General features: G+C 39.6%; 1 protein-coding gene across 4 annotated transcripts in view; it reads right to left on the reverse strand.

Annotated features, from left to right (window-relative positions):
* Positions 1–26,104, reverse strand: part of POLK (DNA polymerase kappa) — an 83,026-nt gene that overhangs the window by 38,268 nt on the left and 18,654 nt on the right. For all 4 annotated transcript variants that reach the window (XM_005685056.3, XM_013966702.2, XM_018053699.1 and 1 more), the window contains exon 2: positions 488–631. In XM_005685056.3, the coding sequence (XP_005685113.2) occupies positions 488–631 (144 nt within the window). The remainder of the gene's footprint in view (positions 1–487; positions 632–26,104) is intronic.

Below are 26,104 nucleotides of genomic sequence, written 5' to 3' on the forward strand. Positions count from 1 at the left end.
GCATATACGTAACAAAGTTATGAAATACAAGGTTATTCACTGTAGTATTATGTGTAAAGATGAAAGACCAGAAATGACTTACATGTTAAGATTCTGGCTAGTTCAATAAATTACAGTATATCCACCTATGCAGGCATAAAAAAGAGGGAAGATCTTTAATTTCTTATACAGAAAGACTACCAAGATATAACTGAAACAAAAACAAAAAACCCCACAATTGTAGTAGCCTCCTCTTGAGGTGGGAAAAAAAGGCTGAAAAAGAAGATATACGTTATTTTGCTTTAACAAGCATACTATGTGCATGTTAAGTACCAAGTAGAATGCAAAAGCATTAGCAGAGAAGGGAGATTATTCTATATGCACTGGAGCTTAACAATTTTATATATTCAAATACTTAAAAATGTCATCTAGAACTTAATAATTTTCTTTTTTTAAAAAAGTAAAAAGGTTACTAAATTAAAGATACTGAAAGGAAAAATAAACATACCTTTGTGGCTTCCATTATAATTCTGTTGATTTTCTCTTTATCTAATCCTTCCATTCCAGCTTTATTATCATTAAGTCCCATCCTAAGCAGAAGATCGTCTTTGTAATTGTCACTCTTCTCCTTTGTGCTACCCATGGTGTAAACCTGAAGAAAAAAGTTAATGGAAAAATGGCTCTTTTTATTATCTGAAAAAGCATACAAAACAAACACGTTTTTCAAAGCATTCATGGAGGCCAAGGGTTTGGGAGAGGGGTGTCATTTGAAAAATGACATAGAAATCAGCAAAACAAAAATGACAGTTAAGATTTTTTTGGCTACTGAAAAATAATTAGTACTCAGATTTTAAAATTATTATCCCAAGATTTATACTCTTGGAGGGAAGAAAGGGATTAACATTTCCTGCCAACTGCATGCCAGTCACTATGCATGGTGCTTTACACTTGAATTTCACACATCAGTCCCGGAAGGTAGATATTATTATCCCTAATATAAAGAGAAAAGAAACCTGAGTTATAGAACATGCCTACTGACAGAGATTTGCTAAGTGACAACATTTGTGTCCAAAGTTCATGTTTTTTTTCCCTATTTAATGCACTGTATGGGCTTCCCTGCTGGCTCAGACAGTAAAGAATCCACCTGCAATGTGAGAGGGCTGGGTTCGATCCCTGGGTTGGGAAGATCCTCTGGAGGAGAGCATGGCAACTCACTCCAGTATTCCCGCATGGAGAATCCCCATGGACAGAGGAGTCTGGTGGGCTACAGTCCATGGGGTGGCAAAGAGTCAGACACAACTGAGACTATAATCACTGCACAGCACAATGCACTGTATAAGAAATAAATACAAAATAACACTTGCCCTGCCAAATGTAGGTTCAATAGCATTTATTACCTACTGTTTGCAAAGTTCCATTCTTAAATCAGTGAAAAAATACAGGAAAAAAAAAAACTATCCCCTTGTAGGAAATCATTACACTTTGCAATGTCATGTCACTTCTGAGGTTAATTTCAAATAATAATTCTTTAGGATCTTAATATAACTCTTTATAATTTACCTTCACATACATTAGCTTTTAAAAACAATTAAAACAACCACAGAAAATAGCTTTGCTCATTCTCATGTTAGGGAGAAAGAAATTTGAATTTCAGGAAGGTTAATTGAATTGCCCACCATGGCTCTGATGAAAAGCAAAAGATCTAGTATTTCACTCCAAGTCTTCTTACTCCAGATCTAAAGCAGCTACCATGACATCACAGCTGCCTCTAATTTGGGGCCCTTCTACCCTGGTGGCTCAGCCTGTAAAGAATCTGCCTGCAATGCAGGAGGCTCAGGTTTGATCCCTGGGTTGGGACTACAGTCCACGGGGTCGCAAAGAGTTGGACACGACTCAGCAACTAACACTTTCATTTTTTCACATACATAAACGGCCAGGTGAATAGCTGCCATGAATCCACAACAAATTATGACCATAATTTCTCATTTGGATGATTTACAGCAGGCTCATTTATTTTACTCTGCCTTGCCCTTCTCTCTCCACTGACCCCCCTCCTCTCCCCTTCCCATTTTTCTATTTTAACATCACCATACCTAGTTACAAATGTTTTTCTTGTGATGAGAACTTGTAAAATCCATTCTCTTAGCAATTTTCAACACTACAATATCGTATTAACTATAGTCACCATGTTGTGCATTATATTTGCATGATTTATTTTATAATCGAAAGTATATACCTTTTGACTCCCTTTACCTATTTTCCCCACCCACTACCTCTCACCTCTTCACTCCACTCCCCATCACTGCCACTGGCAACTACCAATCTGTTCTCTGTGTTTTCTGTTTTCGGTTTTAGATTCCACATGTAAGTGAGATTATACAGTATTTTTCTCTGACTTATTTCCCTTAGCATAATGCCCTTGAGAGGACCTTTTCTTGAGAGTTGCTTTCATTTTTAGTACCAGCAAAGAAAAAAAGTAAATTATAAAATGAAATTTGAATACTGTGATTATTAGTGATGGTTCCATTAGGAAAAAAATAAAATAAACCTGTATATCACAATAGTTAGCAAACTTTGCTACACATTACATCCACTGCAGAGATCTTAAAACCCTTCATGCCCAGCTTGTATGCCATACCAAGTAGATCAGAAAGTCTAGGAGAAGAAGTCAGATATAAATATTTTTAAGAGATGCCCAGATAATTCAGTGTGCAATGAATTATAGGAACCACTGGTGACTAAGGGAATATAGGTTGATTTTCTGTTATCCTTTGAATATCCTTCTCTCCAGCTTTCACATTCAGCCTAATATTATCCTGTATTTTGCCTTATGCTTTAGTAATCCAAGGTCTCATTTTCTAGTAAAACAGGTGAATGTAATTCATTCATAATTTTCCCAGACCAACACTATTGAAGAATGAAGAGGCTAAATGAAGACAGCCTACTTTAAGGCTGTGTTTTCCTTTAAATGTTGACATATATGAAAGGAAAAGAAACAATTATTGAATGCCTACTACTTCACATATAGTATATTACTTAGTCCCCAGACTCTCGAGAATTAATTTTAGTCCTTAACTGGTGAGAAGAACTGGGTTATAAGCAATATTGGCGTCAGGCAAAGTTGTGAGACATGTAGTTTTCAGTTACCTTGCTGCCTTGTTGATGCCCCATTGCCAGGCAACATATATCCAGTTTCATGGGCACAGATTTACTTTCATCTACGTGCTAATGACTTCCAAGTTTACACTTCTAGTCCAAATGCCTGCCTGACATCTCAAATTTAACAAATCTGAAATGGACCTTCTCATCTGCCTCCATCCCCCAAACCAGCTCAATTTTCAGCATTCCTCATCTCAGCTGAGGGCAACTCTAATACCTTCTGATGGATCATGCAAAACACCTTGCAGTCACTCTTTACTCTCCTCTTTCTCATACACCCTCATCCAAACTGCCAGGAAATCTTGTGGGCTCTACTTTCCAAGTCCAAAATGCAGTACTTGGATGCAATCTCAAAAATGACAGGATGATCTCTGTTCGTTTCCAAGGCAAACCATTCAATATCACAGTAATCCAAGCCTATGCCCCAACCAGTAACACTGAAGAAGCTGAAGTTGAATGGTTCTATGAAGATCTACAAGACCTTTTAGAACTAATACACAAAAAAGATGTCCTTTTCATTATAGGGGACTGGAATGCAAAAGTAGGAAGTCAAGAAACACCTGGGGTAACAGGCAAATTTGGCCTTGGAATGCGGAATCAAGCAGGGCAAAGGCTAATAGAGTTTTGCAAGAGAACGCACTAGTCATAGCAAACACCCTCTTCCAATAACACAAGAGATGACTCTACACATGGACATGACCAGATAGTCAACACCGAAAACAAACTGATTATGTTCTTTGCAGCCAAAGATGGAGAAGCTCTCTACAGTCAACAAAAACAAGACCAGGAGCTGACTGTGGCTCAGATCATGAACTCCTTATCGCCAAATTCAGACTTAAACTGAAGAAAGTAGGGAAAACCGCTAGACCATTCAGCTATGACCTAAATCAAATCCCTTATGATTATACAGTGGAAGTGAGAAATAGATTTAAGGGACTAGATCTGATAGAGTGCCTGAGGAACTATGGATGGAGGTTCATGACATTGTACAGGAGACAGGGATCAAGACCATCCCCATGGAAAATAAATGCAAAAAAGCAAAATGGCTGTCTGGGAGGCCTTACAAATAGCTGTGAAAAGAAGAGAGGCGAAAAGCAAAGGAGAAAACGAAAGATATAAGCATCTGAATGCAGAGTTCCAAAAAATAGCAAGGAGAGACAAGAAAGCCTTCCTCGGCGATCAATGCAAGGAAAAGAACAGAATGGGAAAGACTAGAGATCTGATGGGCTCGATAAAGGACAGAAATGGTATGGACCTAACAGAAGCAGAAGATATTAAGAAGAGGTGGCAAGAATACACAGAAGAGCTGTACAAAAAAGATCTTCATGACCCAGATAATCACGATGGTGTGATCACTCACCTACAGCCACACATCCTGGAATGTGAAGTCAAGTGGACCTTAGAAAGCATCACTATGAAAAAGCTAGTAGGGGTGATGGAATTCCAGTTGAGCTATTTCAAATCCTGAAAGATGATGCTGTGAAAGTGCTGCACTCAATATACCAGCAAATTTGGAAAACTCAGCAGTGGCCACAGGACTGGAAAAGGTCAGTTTTCATTCCAATCCCAAAGAAAGGCAATGCCAAAGAATGTTCAAACTACCACACAACTGCACTCATCTCACATGCTAGTAAAGTAATGCTCAAAATTCTCCAAGCCAGGCTTCAGCAGTACGTGAACTGTGAACTTCCTGATGTTCAAGCTGGTTTTAGAAAAGGCAGAGGAACCAGAGATCAAATTGCCAACATCCAATGGATCATTGAGAAAGCAAGAGAGTTCCAGAAAAGCATCTATTTCTGCTTTATTGACTATGCCACAGACTTTGACTGTGTGGATCACAATAAACTGTGAAAAATTCTGAAAGAGATGGGAATACCAGACCACAGGACTTGCCTCTTGAGAAACCTATACACAGGTCAGGAAGCAGCAGTTAGAACTGGACAGGGAACAACAGACCGGTTCCTAATAGGAAAAGGAGTACGTCAAGGCTGTATATTGTCACCTTGCTTATTTAACTTGTATGCAGAGTACATCATGAGAAACGCTGGGCTGGAAGAAGCACAAGCTGGAATCAAGATTTCCGGGAGAAATATCAACAACCTCAGATATGCAGATGACACCACCCTTATGGCAGAAAGTGAAGAGGAGCTAAAAAGCCTCTTGATGAAAGTGAAAGAGGAGAGGGAAAAAGTTGGTTTAAAGCTCAACATTCAGAAAATGAAGATCATGGCATCTGGTCCCATCATTTCATGGCAAATAGATGGGGAAACAGTGGAAACAGTGGCAGACTTTATTTGGGGGGGGCTCCAAAATCACTGCAGATGGTGACTGCAGCCATAAAATTAAAAGACGCTTACTCTTGGAAGGAAAGTTATGGCCACCTTAGGTAGCATATTCAAAAGCAGAGACATTACTTTGCCAACAAAGATCTGTCTAGTCAAGGCTATGGTTTTTCCAGTGGTCATGTATGGATGTGAAACTTGGACTGTGAAGAAAGCTGAGCACTGAAGAATTGATGCTTTTGAACTGTGGTGTTGGAGAAGACTCTTGAGAGTTCCTTGGACTGCAAGGAGATCCAACCAGTCCATTCTAAAGATCAGTCCTGGGTGTTCTTTGGAAGGACTGATGCTAAAGATGAAACTCTAATACTTTGGCCACCTCATGAGAAGAGTTGACTCATTGGAAAAGACTCTGATGCTGGGAGGGATTGGGGGCAGGAGGAGAAGGGGACGACATAGGTTGGCTGGATGGCATCACCGACCCGATGGACATGAGCTTGAGTGAATCCAGGAGTTGGTGAACAGGGAGGCCTGGCGTGCTGCAATTCCTGGGGTTGCAAAGAGTCGGACACGAATGAGTGACTGAACTGAACTAAACTACTTTCAAAGTGTACCAGGAATGTAACCTCTCACTATTTTCACACTAGTCTGAACCACCATCATTTTTTTCCTGGATTATTGCAATAGCCTCTTAAATCATCTCTGTTCCTGCTCTTGCCCTCCTATAATCGATTATCAACACAGTAGCCAAACTGATTCTTCTAACCATGTATTATGTCATGGCACCTCATCTCACTCTAGAATAAACCCCCAAATCTTCACAGAATCTGTATCACTCTTACTTGTTACTTGTGTACCTCCATACCTAATGTGCTACACTGCTTGTTCACTGCTGTCCAACTTTGCTGTTCTCAAATCTGCGAGGCACTCTGACCTTGAGGCCTTTTGCACCGAATGTTCCTTTCTCCTGGAGGGTTCTTTGGCCAGTTCTTTGACTAAACTCCCTTATCTCCTTCAAGTCTTTGCACCTTCTAATGAGGGCATACCCTGACTCCCTATTTAAAATTGTAGCCTGGTTATCCTTCCCATACCCTCTTCCCAATGCCCTACTGTTTAGCATAGTTCACTTAGTATGTTTATCACTCGCTAACACACTTACTTACTATGTTTGTTGTCTGCCTCCCCTGTGAAAACGTTAAGTTCCATGAGGGCAGTGAACGTGGTTCTCCCACTGATCTATACCAAATGCCTCACACAGTGCTTGGCACAGAGTAGGTGGTCAATAAATATTTACTATATGGTTGAACTCAGTTTATATCATTTTCTTAATTCTTTTATTCACATAACAAGGTCACTTAATCACATTAAAAGACTGGGAGAAAAACTGCTTTTCTGAAGTTAATCATTTAAAAATACTATTAATTTTCCCTTATTTTCATATTATACACATAAGGACAAGTCTATGAGCTTAACAACTTTTGATTTTATAAGCCTTATCTTCCTATGATATTTAATGGTTAAATTGGTTTATTAAAGCTTTTGAGACTTATAATGTAAGAATATTTGCAATTTACATATTAGAATGCTTGCTAGGCTCCATTAATATTAAAAAATTCTAGCTTATATTTCTACCTTGGGAAATTAAGTTACTTTGTTAAATCTAATTTCTTTGATTAAATATTCTTCAATTCTATCTAAATATAAGAAAAATCACTGAAGAAAGATTAACAACATACTAAGCTTTAGTATACTTGAATCTCTATGTGCTACTTTTGGTACTATCATTTATGTTATTATGGTGATTCTTTTGTTTTTAGTATTTCTCATTTTCAAATTTCTAAAATTTCTCATTAGTACTGGTTATCTGTATTCTTCCCGTTAGTTCTCACTGAGTTTTTTTACCTAAAAGTCCAAAATTGAAAGGGGGAATGCCTAACAGAGGTGATCACATATTATAACAAAGTATGATAATTTTCCATATTTTTCTGGGAAGTGAGATTTAGTATTATTTCAAACAGCTTTGTGAGGGCAGCATATAATGGAAGTGCCTAGTATGGTGTCTGGTACATGATAAAACCTCAATCAATACTTATTATTACTAAAGTTGAGCCAAATATCCAATGCTGTGAAAATCACCTGTCCTACTTTTCTCTCTTTAAGATAAAGAGACCCTAAAAGGGAAGTGGGTACACTGTGAGTATCCTTGGAAAAAGTTGATGTTCACAGATCATACAGAATTTTGTTTGTTTTGCTTCCAAAGAAGTATTTGTCCTATGGATACTATGCATTCCCATATAGTCACATATATAGTCCCAAGCCCTGTGAATGGATATAACTGTGCCTTATAAACAAAAAGTTTTTTGAGAAAGAAAACAGTCAAACATTTTTATTGTTTATTATAGAATACAGTCTGTTTCACTTCAGCTCAGAAGCACAAACAGTAAATGCACAGCTCAAAGGAAAGAACTCCAGGTCCTTGTGGTTTAGCATACTGGTTTAAAAGTACATTTTCTCTGAAAATACTCAAATTTTTCCAGTCTAATTCTACCACTGACTATTCGGGTTACCACTTAAAAAATGCAAGGCCAACCTCTATTTTTGGTGATAGTAACACTGGAAAATTAGAAGTTTTCAGAAGGAAAACTTTATGCGGTAAAGTTCCTACTCCTTATAAAAAAAGCACATAAAACTATATAAATAATATCACAAGTGTTTAGCACATTGATCAAAGTCACTTGGAATTAATCTATCAGTAAACAGGCAAAATATACAAAGGGTAATAAGTGAGAGAAAGAGAGGACTGAACAGGAGAAGAAGGAAGAGGGCAAAGAAGAGAAAGAAGGAAAACTAAACTATAGTAAGTTTCAAGACGGAACTTGCTTCTGATTTCTAACATACGATAATCAAACTCAATAACCCCCTCACCTCCCCCAAAAAATCATTATGTACCTTAAGAACAAATATTTTTAAATTCCTCAAATATTCAAATATTTAATCTGTTTGTTTGAATAGATTAAGTATCCATAAAAACGCTAGACTGCGATTAAATGTTCTTTTTACCCTTACAAGAGTGAATTAAATGTAATAAATTAAGAATACTACTCAAATTTTAATGTAGTAATTTTCAAATTAATGTCTGACTTACTTTTCCTTTTTTACTTTTATTTATTATAAACAAAATACCTTCTAAAATGTCAGAAAGTGAAAAAGTCAAATCTCAAGACTTTAACAGATTGTGTTAATTTGTTAACATGTTCCTCTCCAATTATTTTACATACACACGTGAACACATACACGCAAATCACGTGACTACAATTTTTATATGCTGGGAATGAAAGGACAGAGGAACCACTGTATTTTCAGCTTGACCTTTTTTTATATCCTGGCAAAATAAGATGGACAAAAATTTCAAAATAATTTGAGATACGATTATTTGCAAGATCAAAAAATTATATGCATCACTAAGAGAAATAACATAACTAATGTAACCCCACAGATCATAAATCAAGGGGATGTATGCTAAAAGAAAACTCAAGTTCAACGTTCCCTGGTGGTCCAGTGGTTAGAACTCAGGCGCTTTCAACTACTGTGGTCAGGGATCAATCCCTGTTCTGGGAACTAAGATGCCACAAGCCACACAGTGCGGCTTAAAAAAAAAACCCAAAAAACCCCACAAATAACCAAACTCAAGTTCTCACTAAGGAATTAAGGTCTACTCTTTAAGAGAGAACCATGTATGTATTTTCTTCTATTGCCTTTTTACTTCCTGAGTTGCTTATTAAATTTATCCCAAAGAGAGTTGGATATAACTATGGGCCATGCTGGGTAGGGCCACCCAAGATGGACAGGTCACAGTGGAGAGTTCTGACAAAAAGTGTCCACTGGAAAAGCGAATGGTAAACAACTTCAGTATTCTTGCCTTGAGAACCACATGAACAGTATGAAAAGGCAAAAAGATTGGACACTGAAAGAAAGAGGAACTCCCCAGGTCGGTAGGTGCCCAATATGCTACCGGAGATCAGTGGAGAAATAACTCCAGAAAGTATGAAGAGATGGAGCCAAAGCAAAAACAACACCCAGTTGTGGATGTGATTGGTGATGGAAGCAATCTGATGCTGTAAAGAGCAGCACTGCATAGGAACCTGGAACGTTAGGTCCATGAATCAAGGCAAATTGGAAGTGGTCAAACAGGAGATGGCAAAAAGTGAACATCGACATTCTAGGAATCAGTGAATTAAAATGCACTGGAATGGGTCAATTTAACTCAGATGACCATTATATCTATTATTGAGGGCAAGAATCCCTTAGAAGAAATGGAGTAGCCATCATAGTCAACAAAAGAATCCAAAATGCAGTACTTGGATGCAATCTCAAAATGACAGGATGATCTCTCTTCATTTCTGAGGCAAACCATTCAATATCACAGTAATCCAAGTCTATGCCTCGACCAGTAATGCTGAAGCTGAAGTTGAACGGTTCTATGAAGACCTACAAGACCTTCTAAAATTAACACTCAAAAAAGGTGTCCTCTTCATTATAGGGGACTGGAATGCAAAAGTAGGAAGTCAAGAAATACCTGGAGTAACAGGCAAATTTGGCCTTGGAGTACAGAATGAAGAGGGGCAAAGGCTAACAGTTTTGCCAAGAGAATGCACTGGTCATAGCAAACACCTTCTTCCAACAACACAAGAGACAACTCTACACATGGACATCACCAGATGGTCAATACAGAAATAAGACTGATTATATTCTTTGCAGCCAAACATGGAGGAGCTCTCTACAGTCAGCAAAAACAAGACCAGGAGCTGACTGTGGTTCACTCAGATCATGAAATCCTTATTGCCAAATTCAGATATATATAGAAGAAAGTAGGCAAAAGCACTAGGCCATTCAGTTCAGTTCAGTTCAGTCGCTCAGTTGTGTCCGACGCTTTGCGACTCCATGAATCGCAGCACGCCAGGCCTCCCTGTCCATCACCAACCCCTGGAGTTCACTCAAACTCATGTCCATCGAGTCGGTGATGCCATCCAGCCATCTCGTCCTCGGTCGTCCCCTTCTCCTCCTGCCCCCAATCCCTCCCAGCATCAGAGTCTTTTCCAATGACTCAACTCTTCGCATGAGGTGGCCAAAGTACTGGAGTTTTATTTTAACATCATTCCTTCCAAAGAAATCCCAGGACTGATTCAGGTATGACTTAAATCAAATCCCTTATGATTACACAGTAGAAGTGACAAATGGATTCAAGGGATTAGATCTGATAGTGTCTGAAGAACTATGGACTGAGGTTCCAGACACTGTACAGGAGGCAGTGATCAAGACCATCCCTAAGATAAAGAAATGCAAAACGGCAAAATGGTTGTCTGAGGAGGCCTTACAAATAGCTGAGAAAAGAAGAGAAGTGAAAGGCAAAGGAGACGAGGAAAGATATATCCATTTGAATGCAGAGTTCCAAAGAAGACCAAGGAGAGATAGAAAGCCTTCCTCAGTGATCAATGCAAAGAAATAGAGGAAAACAATGGAGTGGTAAAGACTAGAGATCTCTTCAAGAACATTAGAAATACCAAGGGAACATTTCATGCAAAGATGGGCACAATAAAGGACAGAAATGGTATGGACCTAACAGAAGCAAAAGATATTATAAAGAGGTGGCAAGAATACACAGAACTATACAAAAAAGAGCTTCATGACCCAGATAACCAGAATGGTGTAATCAGACATCCTGGAATGTGAAGTCAAGTGGGTCTTAGGAAGAATCACTATGAACAAAGCTAGTGGAGGTAATGGAATTCCAGATGAGCTATTTCAAATCTTAAAAGATGATGCTATGAAAGTGCTACACTCAATGTGCCAGCAAATTTGGAAAACTCAGCAGTGGCCACAGGACTGGAAAAGGTCAGTTTTCATTCCAATCCCAAAGTAAGGCAATGCCAAAGAATGCTCAAACTAATGCACAATTGCACTCCTCTCACACGCTGGCAAAGTAATATCAAAATTCTGCCAGCCAGGCTTCAAGATGTTTAAGCTGGATTTAGAAAAAGCAGAGGAACTAGAAATCAAATTGTCAACATCCACTGGATCACTGAAAAAGCAAGACAGTTCCAGAAAAACATCTACTTTTGCTTTATTGCAGAGAAGGCAATGGCAACTCACTCCAGTACTCTTGCCTGGGAAATCCCATGGACGGAGGAGCCTGGTAGGCTACAATCCGTGGGGTTGTGAAGAGTCGGACACTACTGAGCAACTTCATTTTCACTTTCACGCATTGGAGAAGGAAATGGCAACCCATTCCAGTATTCTTGCTTGGATAATCCCAGGGAGGGGAGCCTAATGGGCTGCCATCTATGGGGTCACACAGAGTTGGACATGACTGACATGACTTAGCAGCAGCAGCTGCTTTATTGACTATGCCAAAGCCACTGACTGTGTGGATCACAATAAACTGTTGAAAATTCTGAAAGAGATAGGAATACCAGACCACCTGACCTGCCTCTTGAGAAATCTGTATGCAGGCTAGGAAGCAACAGTTAGAACTGGACATGGAACAACAGACTGGTTCCAAATAGAAAAAGGAGTACGTCAAGGCTGTATACTGTCACCTTTCTTATTTAACTTATATGCAGAGTACATCATGAGAAACGCTGGATTGGATGAAGCACAAGTTGGACTCATGATTGCTAGGAGAAATATCAATAACCTCAGATATGCAGATGACACCACATTATGGCAGAAAGCGAACAAGAACTAAAGAACGTCTTGATGAAAGTGAAAGAGGACAGTGAAAAAGCTGGTTTAAAACTCAACATTCAGAAAACTAAGATCATGGCATCTGGTCCCATCACTTCATGGCAAATAGATGGGGAAACAATGGAAACAGTGACAGACTTTATTTTGGAGGGCTCTAAAATCACAGCAGATGGTGACTGCAGCCATGAAATTAAAAGACCCTTGCTCCTTGGAAGAAAAGCTATGTTCAAACTAGACAGCATATTAAAAAGCAGAGACATTACTTTGCCAACAAAGGTCTGTCTAGTAAAAGTAATGGTTTTTCCAGTAGTCACATATGGATGTGAGAATTGGACTATAAAGAAAGCTGAGCATCAAAAAACTGATGCTTTTGAACTGTGGTGTTGGAGAAGACTCTTGAGAGTCCCTTGGACTGCAAGGAGATCCAACCAGTACATCTTAAAGAAAATCAGCCCGGAATATTCATTGGAAGGATTGGTGTTAAAGCTGGAACTCTGATACTTTGGCCACATGATGCAAAGAACTGAACCATTGAAAAGCCCCTGCCGCTGGGAAAGATTGAGAGTGGGAGGAGAAGGGGATGACAGAGGATGAGATGGTTGGATGGCATCACTGACTCAATGGACGTGAGTTTGAGTAAGCTCTGAGAGTTGGTGATGGACAGGGAACCTGGCATTCTGCAGTCCATGAGGTTGCAAAGAATCAGACATGACTAAGCAACTGAACTGAACTGAAAGTTGAATGAGACAGAAGGCATTAAAAAACCTACATTCCACATAATCCTACAGACATATAAAATTCACAGATACAGAATAATTTACCGAAACTATCTCTTTCTTAGTACAGAATGAAATATATCCTGATACAAAACATATTTACTAATCAATTCAAAGGTAAAGTCCCAAAGTTCAGCTTATATACTCCTATTTCGATGATGAGTTGCATATTTTGTAAAATGTCTTCTAGGTTCTTTTTACAATGAAAATTTTGTTTACACTCACATGAAGGTGGAAGTCTAAGAGGTTCTTTCTTTGGATATCATAGCCCAAGTCAGCCAAAATATTTACTTTACCTAGTTCAGTTCAGTTCAGTCACTCAGTCATGTCCGACTCTTTGCGACCCCATGAACGGCAGTATGCCAGGCCTCCCTGTTGATCACCAACTCCCAGAGTTTACCCAAACTCCTGTCCATTGAGTCGGTGATGCCATCCAACCATCTCATCCTCTGTCGTCCCCTTCTCCTGCTGCCCTCAATCTTTCCCACCATCAGCGTCTTTTCAAATGACTTAGCTCTTCACATCAGGTGGCCAAAGGACTGGAGTTTCAGCTTCAACATCAGACCTTCCAGTGAACACCCAGGACTGATCTCCTTCAGGATGGACTGGATGGATCTCCTTGCAGTCCAAGGGACTCTCAAGAGTCTTCTCCAACACCACAGTTCAAAAGCATCAATTCTTCGGTGCTCAGCTTTCTTTATAGTCCAACTCTCACATCCATACATGACTACTGGAAAAACCATAGCCTTGACTAGACGGACCTTTGTTGACAAAGTAATGTCTCTGCTTTTCAATATGCTGTCTAGGGTGGTCATAACTTTCCTTCCAAGGAGTAAGCATCTTTTAATTTCCTTTACCTAGACGTGATACCAAACAGACTAACTTTGTTTCAGCTGTGGTATACAGTAAAGCACATGAATCTTAAGGAATAGTTGAATACATATGTTCTTAGAACAGAGGAAAAGGCACTGTTTTTGGTATGGTAATCATTTTTTAAGTTCTACAATCTCAAATGTTATAATTTTAATATAGAATTGCATAGGAAGCCAGAATAATAAGGGAGTATTACACTACTAATGGGAAACCTCAACTATTATATCATGACTATACTATGTCTTACATTATTGGAAGGAAAATGTTTAATAAAGTCAGAAAGAGTTATATAGGATATTATGCTATTTTCCTATCCTGGAAAAAATTATCCTTTCAATTACCTCCTCTGCCAAATGGCTCCAATGTTTTCTGAGCCCTGCTGCTGCTAAGTCACTTGAGTCGTGTCCGACTCTGTGCGACCCCAGAGGCAGCAGCCCACTACTGTCTGCCGTCCCTGGGATTCTCCCTAACCTTGATATTATTTCTTGATCCACTGTTGCTGACTTCTAGGTTTCTTATAGCTCTAACAGTCTATGGCAAGAGCTTGAAATACTTTTCACAATGTAACCCTTTCACATGAAACCTTAAGTAAAATCTCAAACTTTTCCTCAAATCTTTGTTCTACAAATGCTGCAGAGCTGTCATAATTTCTTCATATATATTCTATCACTAAAGTAAAAGAATAAATAGGTAGCCTACAGAAAAGGGAAAGTGAATAATAACCTTCGTTTCTTTGGTTCTCCTGATTCCTTAGAAATACCTAAATGAACAGATATATACTGAAATGTTACTAACTCCAAGACTGTATACTAACAGTTATCAGAAAACGATCGTTTACTATTGATGAATTCTAATTAAAAGATGATTTCCATAAGAAGTTAGGCTCTAAAAATGATTATGTCTTTGTCCTGGTTTTATACATGCCTGAAACCAGAAATAAAAAATTAAACATCCAGAAAATTTGCCAATCCCAGAAAAAAGAAAATTAGCAAGAATTGTGTTTTTTGGAGTTTTCAACCCAGAACGATTTAATATATATCCACACACCTCCCCTATGCCCTAATGAATTAAAATTATCTGACTTTTGTTCATGTCATACCATGTTAAAAAGAACTTAGGATTTAAAAATTAATAATCTATTTCTAAATTATTACTAACACAGTTATAAAAATACATTTAGACAGATACAACATAGAGGACTTCCCGGGAGCTCAGCTGCTAAAGAATCCGCCGGCAATGCGGAAGACCTGGGTTTGATCCCTGGGTTGGGAAGAGCCCCTGGAGAAGGGAATGGCTACCCACTCCAGTATCGTGGCCTGGAGAATTCCACGATCTGTATAGTCTATAGGGTCGCAAAGAGTACATTTAGATAGATGTGACATAGAAGAGTAGTTGATAACTTAGAATCTGGAATTTATATTAAATTAGCAAAAATAATTATTCTTGATGAGATGCTCTTTTCCCAGGGTTATATCCTATCAATGGTGGGAGGGGGATAGTGACTTGGTTTTAGTGATCCTGAATTTGTTGCGAAGTTTCAAATAACTTTAAAGGAAGGTTTGTGAAAGGGAGCATGAATTAAAAACAAAAATACGTGCTAAACTACTTAGCTAGAAAAATTTATTAAACTATCACCTGTCATACAAGTAATTTATGCTAATTAATGAGAGTTACTGGCTTCCCAGGTGGCTCAGTGGTAAAGAATCGGCCTCCCAATGCAGGAGATACAGAAGATGCAGGTTCAATCCCTGGGTTAGGAAGATCCCTTGGAGGAGGAAATGGCACCCCACTCCAGCATCCTTGTCTGGAGAAATCCATGGACAGAGGAGCCTGGCAGGCTACAGCCCATGGGGTCGCAAAAGACTCGGACGTGACTGAGCATAAGACTTAAGGCAAGGCAAGGCAAGGCAAGGCAATGAGAGTTATTAACAAACAAAAGCAAAAGCAGTCCAGACTTACTAAAATCTATTTTTTCCATCAGCTCAGTTTAGTTCAGTCACTCAGTCGTGTTCAGCACTTGGCAACCCCACGAATCGCAGCACACCAGGCCTCCTTGTCCATCACTAACACCCAGAGTTTACCCAAACTCAAGTCCATCGAGTTGGTGATGCCATCCAGCCATCTCATCCTCTGTCATCCCCTTCTCCTCCTGCCCCCAATCCCTCCCAGCATCAGGGTCTTTTCCAATGACTCAACTCTTCACATGAGGTGGCCAAAGTATTAGAGTTTCAGCTTCAGCATCAGTCCTTCCAATGAACACCCAGGACTGATCTTTAGGATGGACTGGTTGGATCTCCTTGCAGTCCAAGGGACTCTCAAGAGTCTTCTCCAACACCACAGTTCAAAATCATCGATTCTTTGGCACTCAGCCCTCTTCACAGTCCAACTCTCACATCCATACATGACCGCTGGAAAAACCATAGCCTTGACTAGATGGACCTTTGTTGACAAAGTAATGTTTCTGCTTTTGAATATGCTATCTAGGTTGGTCATAACTTTCCTTCCAAGGAGTAAGCGTCTTTTAATTTCATGGCTGCAATCACCATCTACAGTGATTTTGGAGTCCCCCAAAATAAAGTCTGACACTGTTTCCACTGATTCCCCATCTATTTCCCAGGAAGTGATAGGACCAGATGCCATGATCTTAGTTTTCTAAATGTTAAGCTTCAAGCCAACTTTTTCACTCTTCTCTGTCACTTTCATCAAGAGGCTTTTTAGCTCCTCTTCACTTTCTGCCAAAAGGGTGGTGTCATCTGCATATCTGAGGTTATGGATATTTCTCCCGGCAATCTTGATTCCAGCTTGTGCTTCTTCCAGCCCAGCGTTTCTCATGATGTACTCTGCATATAAGTTAAATAAGCAGCGTGACAATATAGAGCCTTGCCACCCAACTTTAGGGAAGTTGGAAAGGACAAACAGCACCCACCCCTTTCATACTGTGGAAACTAGCAGACCAAAAGGAAATATTCTTCATGGCTTTTAAGGCTACACCACTGATATGGTCCTAAATTTCAAATCAAGATACCAAGGAGTTATATTTTAGTTTACCTTAAGTGTATGAATATAATATTAAGGTAATCAAATCTAGACATGTATGAAATTTCAGTATTAATACCTAATGTAGAATTTGACCTAATAATAAATAGTTGTATAAATGCAGTCATGTTTGGCATGACTGATTTAAAAATAACATATATTAATGTGTAGAATATGTACAGAAATACTTTGTATTAATGAGGCTTGACACATAAATGCATTTTTAATATTAAAAAAACACATTAAATATACTTCTAAGAGTAAATTAAGTTTTTTCAGAGTAAGGTTTTGAATCAAATCCCAGAATATCCTCAAGTCAAACTCTGGAACTTTAGTTTAGAACATGCATATTGTAGAAATGTATATATCTGCTGTTTTACAATGCTCACATTAATGGATAATTTTAATCCCTTAATCTAAAAATCTGTATGCAGGTCAGGAAGCAACAGTTAGAACTGGACATGGAACAACAGACTGGTTCCAAATAGGAAAAGGAGTACGTCAAGGCTGTATATTGTCACCCTGCTTATTTAACTTCTATGCAGAGTACATCATGAGAAACGCTGGGCTGGAAGAAACACAGGTGGAATCAAGATTTCCGGGAGAAATATCAATAACCTCAGATATGCAGATGGCACCACCCTTATGGCAGAAAGTGAAGAGGAGCTAAAAAGCCTCTTGATGAAAGTGAAAGAGGAGAGCGAAAAAGTTGGCTTATAGCTCAATATTCAGAAAAAGAAGATCATGGCATCCGGTCCCATCACTTCCTGGGAAATAGATGGGGAATCAGTGGAAACAGTGTCAGACTTTATTTTTGGGGGCTTCAAAATCACTGCAAATGGTGACTGCAGCCATGAAATTAAAAGACGCTTACTCCCTTGGAAGAAAAGTTATGACCAACCTAGGTAGTATATTCAAAAGCAGAGACATTACTTTGCCGACTAAGGTCCGTCTAGTCAAGGCTATGGTTTTTCCTGTGGTCATGTATGGATGTGAGAGTTGGACTGTGAAGAAGACTGAGCGCCGAAGAATTGATGCTTTTGAACTGTGGTGTTGGAGAAGACTCTTGAGAGTCCCTTGGACTGCAAGGAGATCCAACCAGTCCATTCTGAAGGAGATCAGCCCTGGGATTTCTTTGGAAGGACTGATGCTAAAGCTGAAACTCCAGTACTTTGGCAACCTCATGCAAAGAGTTGAGTCATTGGAAAAGACTCTGATGCTGGGAGGGATCGGGGGCAGGAGGAGAAGGGGACAATCAAGGATGAGATGGCTGGATGGCATCAAGGACTCGATGGTTGTGAGTCTGAGTGAACTCCAGGAGATGGTGATGGACAGGGAGGCCTGGCGTACTGCGATTCACGGGGTCGCAAAGAGTCGGACACGACTGAGCGACTGAACTGAACTGAACTGAAACTAAAAATGTAGTTGTATTATATAACTTTCACAAGTAAGCAAGATGTATTTCTCCTCTGTAGGACACCATGATTTTCTTAAAAAAAAAAGGAAAATGAATCCTAATGAGAGAGTCATTTCCTAGGAAGGTTGATAAGAAGTCTAGGGGTCTCCAATGAGAGAGGGGTCTGGAATTCTCAAGGAGGAATAAAGGGCAAACTTTTTCTGCCTCTACATTCCTTAGGATTATAAAACAATAATGTCTCCTGCCTGAGGACAGTCTCTCTGGCTAATTCTGTTATTTTAAAATGTAAATTATGGGAGTAGGTCTGGTGAGGTCTTTACAAGCTCCAGACACTCTTTGGATTCATTGGAGAGTATATAACTCCATTGCTAACACTAGGAAGAGGGTACTCTTTCTACCCCCTTCTGATGTCTATGTGAGAAGCTTTCTCTATCTCCTTTATACTTTCAGTTCAGTTCAGTTCAGTTCAGTCGCTCAGTCGTGTCTGACTCTTTGCGACCCCATGAATCACAGCGTTTATACTTTAATAAAATTTTATTACACAAAAGCTCTGAGCAATCAAGCCTCGCCTCTGGCCCCAGATTGAATTCTTCTCCTCAGGAGGCCAAGAATCACAGCATCTTTGCGTGATTTTCTTTTTGATTTCCAATTTAGTAATCATTGGAAATGTTTCTATCTTCCTTACCAGCTGACTCTGAAAACTGCACCCATTTATTTTAACAGAGATTAGAACCATATAGCTTGTTACCACCTTTACTCTAAGCTAAGACTAATAGCAACTCTGTCTTGGGACTTAAAATCTGGCTTCTTGCTATGTAAATATAATTATAGAAGGTTAAAATAAAGTATTGGTCTTTATTAAAGGTACAGCTTAAATTTATCAAGGTTTAAGAATTTTAAACCATAATGTTATTAGCATATTTGTAAAACCTACTAAGATTATATTTTTGCCAAAAACCACTTGCCCAGTAACAGTAAGCTATTATGGTTAACTCTGTTCAGTTCAGTTCCCTTGCTCAGTCGTGTCTGACTCTTTGCGACCCCATGAACTGCAGCATGCCAGGCCTCCCTGCCCATCACCAACTCCTGGAGTTTACCCAAACTCATGTCCATTGAGTTGGTAATGCCATCCAACCATCTCATCCTCTGTCATCCCCTTCTCCTTCTGCCCTCAATCTTTCCCAGCATCAGGGCCTTTTCCAATGAGTCAGCTCTTCGCATAAGGTGACCAAAGTACTGAAGTTTCAGCTTCAACATCAGTCCTTCCAGTGAACACCCAGGACTGATCTGCTTTAGGATGGACTGGTTGGATCTCCTTGCAGTCCAAGGGACTCTGAAGAGTCTTCTCCAACACCACAGTCCAGCTCTCACATCCATACATGACTGCTGGAACTAACCTTGTTATTAAATCTGCACATGGTATTGAATTATGAAAATTGAGCAAATTTGGCAGTAGCTTCCAGCATGTGAAGCACTCATTTTTATACCGCTAAGTACAATAAGAAACTGGAGAAGGCAGTGGCACCCCACTCCAGTACGCTTGCCTGGAAAATCCCATGGATGGAGGAGCCTGGTGGGCTACAGTCCATGGGGTCGCTAAGAGTCGGACAGGACTGAGCGACTTCACTTTCACTTTTCACTTTTATGCATTGGGGAAGGAAATGGCAACCCACTCCAGCGTTCTTGCCTTGAGAATCCCAGGGATGGGGGAGGCTGGTGGGCTGCCGTCTATGGGGTTGCACAGAGTCGGACACGACTGAAGCGACTTAGCAGCACAATAAGAAACAAAATTTCATTTACAAATGAAATATGCATTTCCTAATACTACTAAAATAAACTTTAATAATACATCATAGATGCTAGGAAAACTAAGAAAACGGAACCACAAACAATACCATAATGTATAATAAAGTGACTCTCTTCTTACAAAAAATATATAGCAGAAGCAGAAGTGATAAAATGTTACATCCAAAAATGGGTTATGAAAGAATGTGACTTCCATCTCTAATACGCTCATTATCACTTGGATTACTCACTCTGGGGAAGCCAGCTGCCATGTGAGGCAGTCCTGAGCGGAGCTCCACGTGCGTGAATGTAGAACTAGATCCTCCTCCATCAAGTCTCCAGATAAGACTGCAGTCCTGGACAAGAGTTTGACTGCAACCTCACAAGCCAAAGGTGCTCAGTTAAGCCTAGCCAAGATTCCTGATGCACAGAAACTTGGAGATAGTGAATCTATATAGCTTTTAAATATGTAGAGCTTCCCTGATAACTCAGTTTTCCTAAGGAATCTGCCTACAACACAGGAGACCCCAGTTTGATCCTGGGTTGGGAAGATCTGCTAGAGAAGAGCTAGGCTACCCACTTCAGTATTCTTGGGCTTTCTTTGTGGTTCAGCTGGTAAAGAATCTGCCCACAATGGAGGAGATGTGGGTTCGATCCCTGAGTTGGGAAGATCCCCTAGAAAAGGGAACAGCTACCCACTCCAGTATTCAGGCCTGGAGAATTCCATGGATTGAATCCATGGGGTCACAAAGAGTTGGACACACTGAGTGACTTTCACTGCACTTTAATACATACATATATATGTATGACTGGTCATGTGTGTGTATATATATATATATATATATATATAGAGAGAGAGAGAGAGAGAGAGAGAGAGAAAGACTTTACTCTCAAATTCAGTAATTATCTTGTTAATGATTAGTACTGGTCCACAGGCCACATTTGGAGCAGTAGTGCTTTAAAACAACTGTATAATAAAGATTATTACTGTGGTTTTCTTTTTTTCTTTTTTTGACCACCCTATGCACCCCATGGAGCCAAAGCAAAAACAATGTCAAGTTGTGGATGTGACTGGTGATGGAAGTTAAGAACAACATTGCATAGGAAACTGAATGTTAGGTCAGTGAAACAGGGTAAGTTAGAAGTAGTCTCACAGGAGATGGGAAGAGTGAACATCAACATTTTTGGAATCAGTGAACTAAAATGGACTGAAATGGGTGAATTTAACTCAGATGACCATTATATCTACTACTGTGGGCAAGAGTTCCATAGAAGAAATGGAGCATTCCTCATAGTCAACAAGAGTCCAAAATGCAGTTCTTGGGTGCAGTTTCAAAAATGACAGAATGATCTCTGTTTGTTTCCAAGGCAAACCATTCAATATCACAGTAATCCAAGTCTATGCCCTGACCAGTAACGCTGAAGAAGCTGAAGTTATACGGTTCTATGAAGACCTACAAGACCTTCTAGAACTAACACCCCAAAAAGGTGTCCTCTTCATTATAGGGGACTGAAATGCAAAAGTAGGAAGTCAAGAATACCTGGAGTAAAATTTGGCCTTGGAGTACAGAATGAAGCAGGGCAAAGGCTAAAAGAGTTTTGACAAGGGAATGCACCAGCCATAGCAAACACTCTCTTCCAACAACACAAGAGACAACTCTACACATGGACATCACCAGATGGTCAATGCAGAAATAAGATTGATTATATTCTTTGCAGCCAAAGATGGAGAAGCTCTTTACAATCAGCAAAACCAAGACTGGGAGCTGACTGTGGCTCACTCAGATCATGAAATCCTTATTGCCAAATTCAGATATATATTGAAGAAAGTAGGGAAAACCACTAGGCCATTCAAATAAGACCTAAATCAAATCCCTTATGATTACACGTGGAGGCCACAAATAGATTCAAAGGATTAATCTGTTAGAGTGCCTAAAGAACTATGGATGGAGGTTCGTGACACTGTACAGGAGGCAGTGATCAAGACCATCCCCAAGAAACAGAAATGTAAAATGGCAAAACGGTTGTCTGAGAAGGCCTTACAAATAGCTGTGAAAAGAAGAGAAGTGAAAGGCAAAGGAGATAAGGAAACATATACTCATTTGAATATAGAGAACTCTTTGTGGATCACAATAAACTGTGGAAAATTCTGAAAGAGATGGGAATACCAGACCACCTGAGCTCCTTCTTGAGGAATCTGTATGCAGGTCAGGAAGCAACAGTTAGAACTGGACATGGAACAACAGACTGGTTCCAAATAGGAAAAGAAGTACGTCAAGGCTGTATATTGTCACCCTGCTTATTTAACTTATATGCAGAGTACATCATGAGAAATGCTGGGCTGGATGAAACACAAGCTGGAATCAAGATTTCTGGGAGAAATATCAATAACCTCAGATATGCAGATGACACCACCCTTATGGCAGAAAGTGAAGAACTAAAGAGCCTCTTGATGAAAGAGAAAGAGGAGAGTGAAAAAGCTGGCTTAAAGCTCAACATTCAGAACACTAAGATCATGGCTTCTGACCTAATAATTTCATAGCAAACAGATGGGGAAACAGTGGAAACAGTGGCAGACTTTATTTTTGAGCACTCCAAAAGCACTGCAGATGGTGAATGCAGCCATGAAATTAAAAGACGCTTACTCCTTGGCAGGAAAGTTATGACCAACCCAGACAGCATATTAAAAAGCAGAGACGTTACTTTGCCAACAAAGATCTGTCTAGTCAAGGCTATGGTTTTTCCAGTAGTCACATAAGGATGTGAGAGTTGGACTATAAAGAAAGCTGAGTGCTGAAGACTTGATGCTTTTGAACTGTGGTATTGGAGAAGACTCTTGAGAGTCCATTGGACTGCAAGGAGATCCAACAAGTCCATCCTAAAGGTGATCAGTACTGAGTGTTCATTGGAAGGACTGATGTTGAAGCTGAAACTCCAATACTTTGGTCACCTGATGCGAAGTGCTGAGTCATTTGAAAAGATGCTGATGGTGGGAAAGATTGAAGGCAGGAGGAGAAGGGGACGACAGAAGATGAGATGGTTGGATGGCCTCATGGACTCAATGGATGTGAGTTTGGGTAAACTCCACGAATTGGTGATGGACAGGGAGGCCTGGAGTGGTGCAGTCCATGGAGTCAGAAAGAGTCAGACAGGACTCAGCGAGGGAACTGAACGGAACTGAACTGAACTGAAAGGGTAGCAGGGAGAGCTTTCATCAGTGACTAATGCAAAGAAATAGAGGAAAACAATAGAATGGGAAAGACTAGAGATCTTTTCAAGAAAATTAGAGATACCAAGGGAAGATTTCACGCAAAGATGGGCACCAAAAAGGACAGAAATGGTATGGACTTAACAGAGCAAAAGATATTAAGAAAATGTTGCAAGAATACAGAAGGACTATACAAAAAAGATCTTCATGACCCAGATAACCATGATGGTGTGATCACTCACCTAGAACCAGACAACCTGGAATGTGAAGTCAAGTGGGTCTTAGGAAGCATCACTGCGAACAAAGCTAGTGGAGGTGATGGAATTCCAGTTGAGCTATTTCAAATGCTAAAAGATGATGCTATGAAAGTGCTGCACCAAATATGCCAGCAAATTTGGAAAACTCAGCAGTGGCCACAGGAAAATGTCAGTTTTCATTCCAGTCCCAAAGAAAGGTAATGCCAAAGAATGCTGAAACTACCGCACAATTGCACTTATCTCACACGCTAGCAAAGTAATGGTCAAAATTCTGCAAGTTAGGCTTTAACAGTATGTTAACCGTGAACTTAGAGATGTTCAAGCTGATTTAGAATAGGCAGAAGAACCAGAGATCAAATTGCCAACATCTGCTGCATCATCAAAAAAGCAAGAGAGTTCCAGAAAAACATCTATTTCTGCTTTATTGACTATGCCAATGCCTTTGATTGTATGGACCACAACAAACTGGAAAATTCTTACAAGATGGGAATACCAGACCACCTGAGCTGCCACCTGAGAAGTCTGTGCAGGTCAGGAAGCAACAGTTAGAACTGGATATGGAACAACAGACTGGTTCCAAATCAGGAAAAGAGTACATCAAGATCATATATTATCACCCTGTTCATTTAACTTAATATGCAACGTACATCATGTGAAATGCGGGCATGGATGAAGCACAAACTGGAATCATGATTGCCAGGAGAAATATCAATAACCTCAGATATGCAGATGACACCATCCTTATAGCAGAAAGTGAAGAACTAAAAAGCCTCTTGATGAAAATGAAAGAGGAGAGTCAAAAAGCTGGTTGAAAACAACATTCAAAAAACGAAGTTCATGGCCTCCAGCCCCATCACTTCATGGCAAATAGATGGGGAAACAATGGAAAAAGTGACAAACTTTATATCCTGGTCTCCAAAATCACTGCAGATGTTGACTGTAGCCATAAAATTAAAAGATGCTTGCTCCTTGGAAGAAAAGCTATGACCAACCTGCTGCTGCCGCTGCCGCTAAGTTGCTTCAGTCATGTCCGACTCTGTGTGACCCCAGAGATGGCAGCCCACCAGGTTCCCCCGTCCCTGGGATTCTCCAGGCAAGAACACTGGAGTGGGTTGCTATTTCCTTCTCCAATGCATGAAAGTCAAAAGTGAAAGTGAAGTCACTCAGTTGTGTCCAACTCCTAGCGACCCCATGGATAGCAGCCTACCAGGCTCCTCCGTCCTAGACAATATATTAAAAAGCAGAGACATTACTTTGCCAACAAATGCCCATCTTATCAAAGCTATGGTTTTTCCAGTAGCCATGGATGTGAGAGTTGGACTATAAAGAAAGCCGAGCGCCGAAAGAACTGATGCTTTTGAAATGTGGTGCTGGGGAAGACTCTTGAGAGTCCATTGGACTGCAAGGAAATCCAACCAGTCCATCCTAAAGGAAATTGGTCCTGAATATTCATTGGAAGGACTGATGCTGAAACTCCAATACTTTGGCCACCTGATGGGAAGAACTGACTCATTGGAGAAGACCCTAATGCTGGGAAAGATTGAAAGCGGAGGAGAAGGGGACAACAGAGGATAAGATGGCTGCATGGCATCACTGATTTAATGGACATGAGTTTGAGCAAGCTCATGGAATTGGTGATGGACAGGAAAACCTGGCATGCTGCAGTCCATGGGGTTGCAAATAGTTGGACACAACTGAGCAACTGAACTGAACTGATGCAGCTTGTGGGATATTAGGTCTCCAAGTCCTAACAGCCTGGGAATTCCCCAATTGTTTTCATTGGAATTAAGGTGAAAATTGTACAGATACTAATAACCTGATCAACAAAATAACCAAAATAAAATTCAAGACGGCAAAATCTGGGTATAGTGATAGGTAATTGAGCCTGTTATTTAATAAATGCATGTTGAATGAATGAATGATGGGCAGATTAATAAACAGAAAGGAATAAAATTAATGGTAACAGCTTGTTAAATCTTTTTAAATGCAATAACTGTAAAAGTGTTTTGATCTTACAGTGTTTAACATGCATTACATAAGAGATGAAGAAACCAAGGCGCAGATTTAGTAAGTACCTTAAAGTTATAGAGATTTGATACTATTTCAGATTTGGCTTCAAAGGTGTCACACTTAACACTAGAAACACAAAAAAGGTGAAATAGAAAATTGGTGAAATTTTAAAAAAGGAAGAGTAGTTTTTTTGCAGACTAATATGGAAGTAACATCAAAGTGGTATGACTGATGATAATAGTTTTAATACACAAAATATCATATATTTGCTGTAATATTTTAAATGATATTACAGTCTTGAAAACTCTCTAAAAGCCTAGGAAGTCTTCAAATGAAGAATACGAAATAATGACAAAGAAACTAAAATAAAACTATGAAAATATGATGTTCATTCAGACTTTTCTAAAAACTAGGAAATTTTAAAGAGTATCCTGAAACGTTATAAACACTATACAAATAAAAATACTTTGGGGGATCAACTGCAGATCTTCCTAGTAATCTGAAGGGCAATTTCTTCAATAATCATAGTAAAATCAATTATCAAAATAATAAGCCCTATATTTCTCCCGAAAGCAATGCAG

This window comes from Capra hircus, chromosome 10, assembly GCF_001704415.2.
Source record: "Capra hircus breed San Clemente chromosome 10, ASM170441v1, whole genome shotgun sequence".
In the NCBI taxonomy this organism is placed as follows: domain Eukaryota; kingdom Metazoa; phylum Chordata; class Mammalia; order Artiodactyla; family Bovidae; genus Capra; species Capra hircus.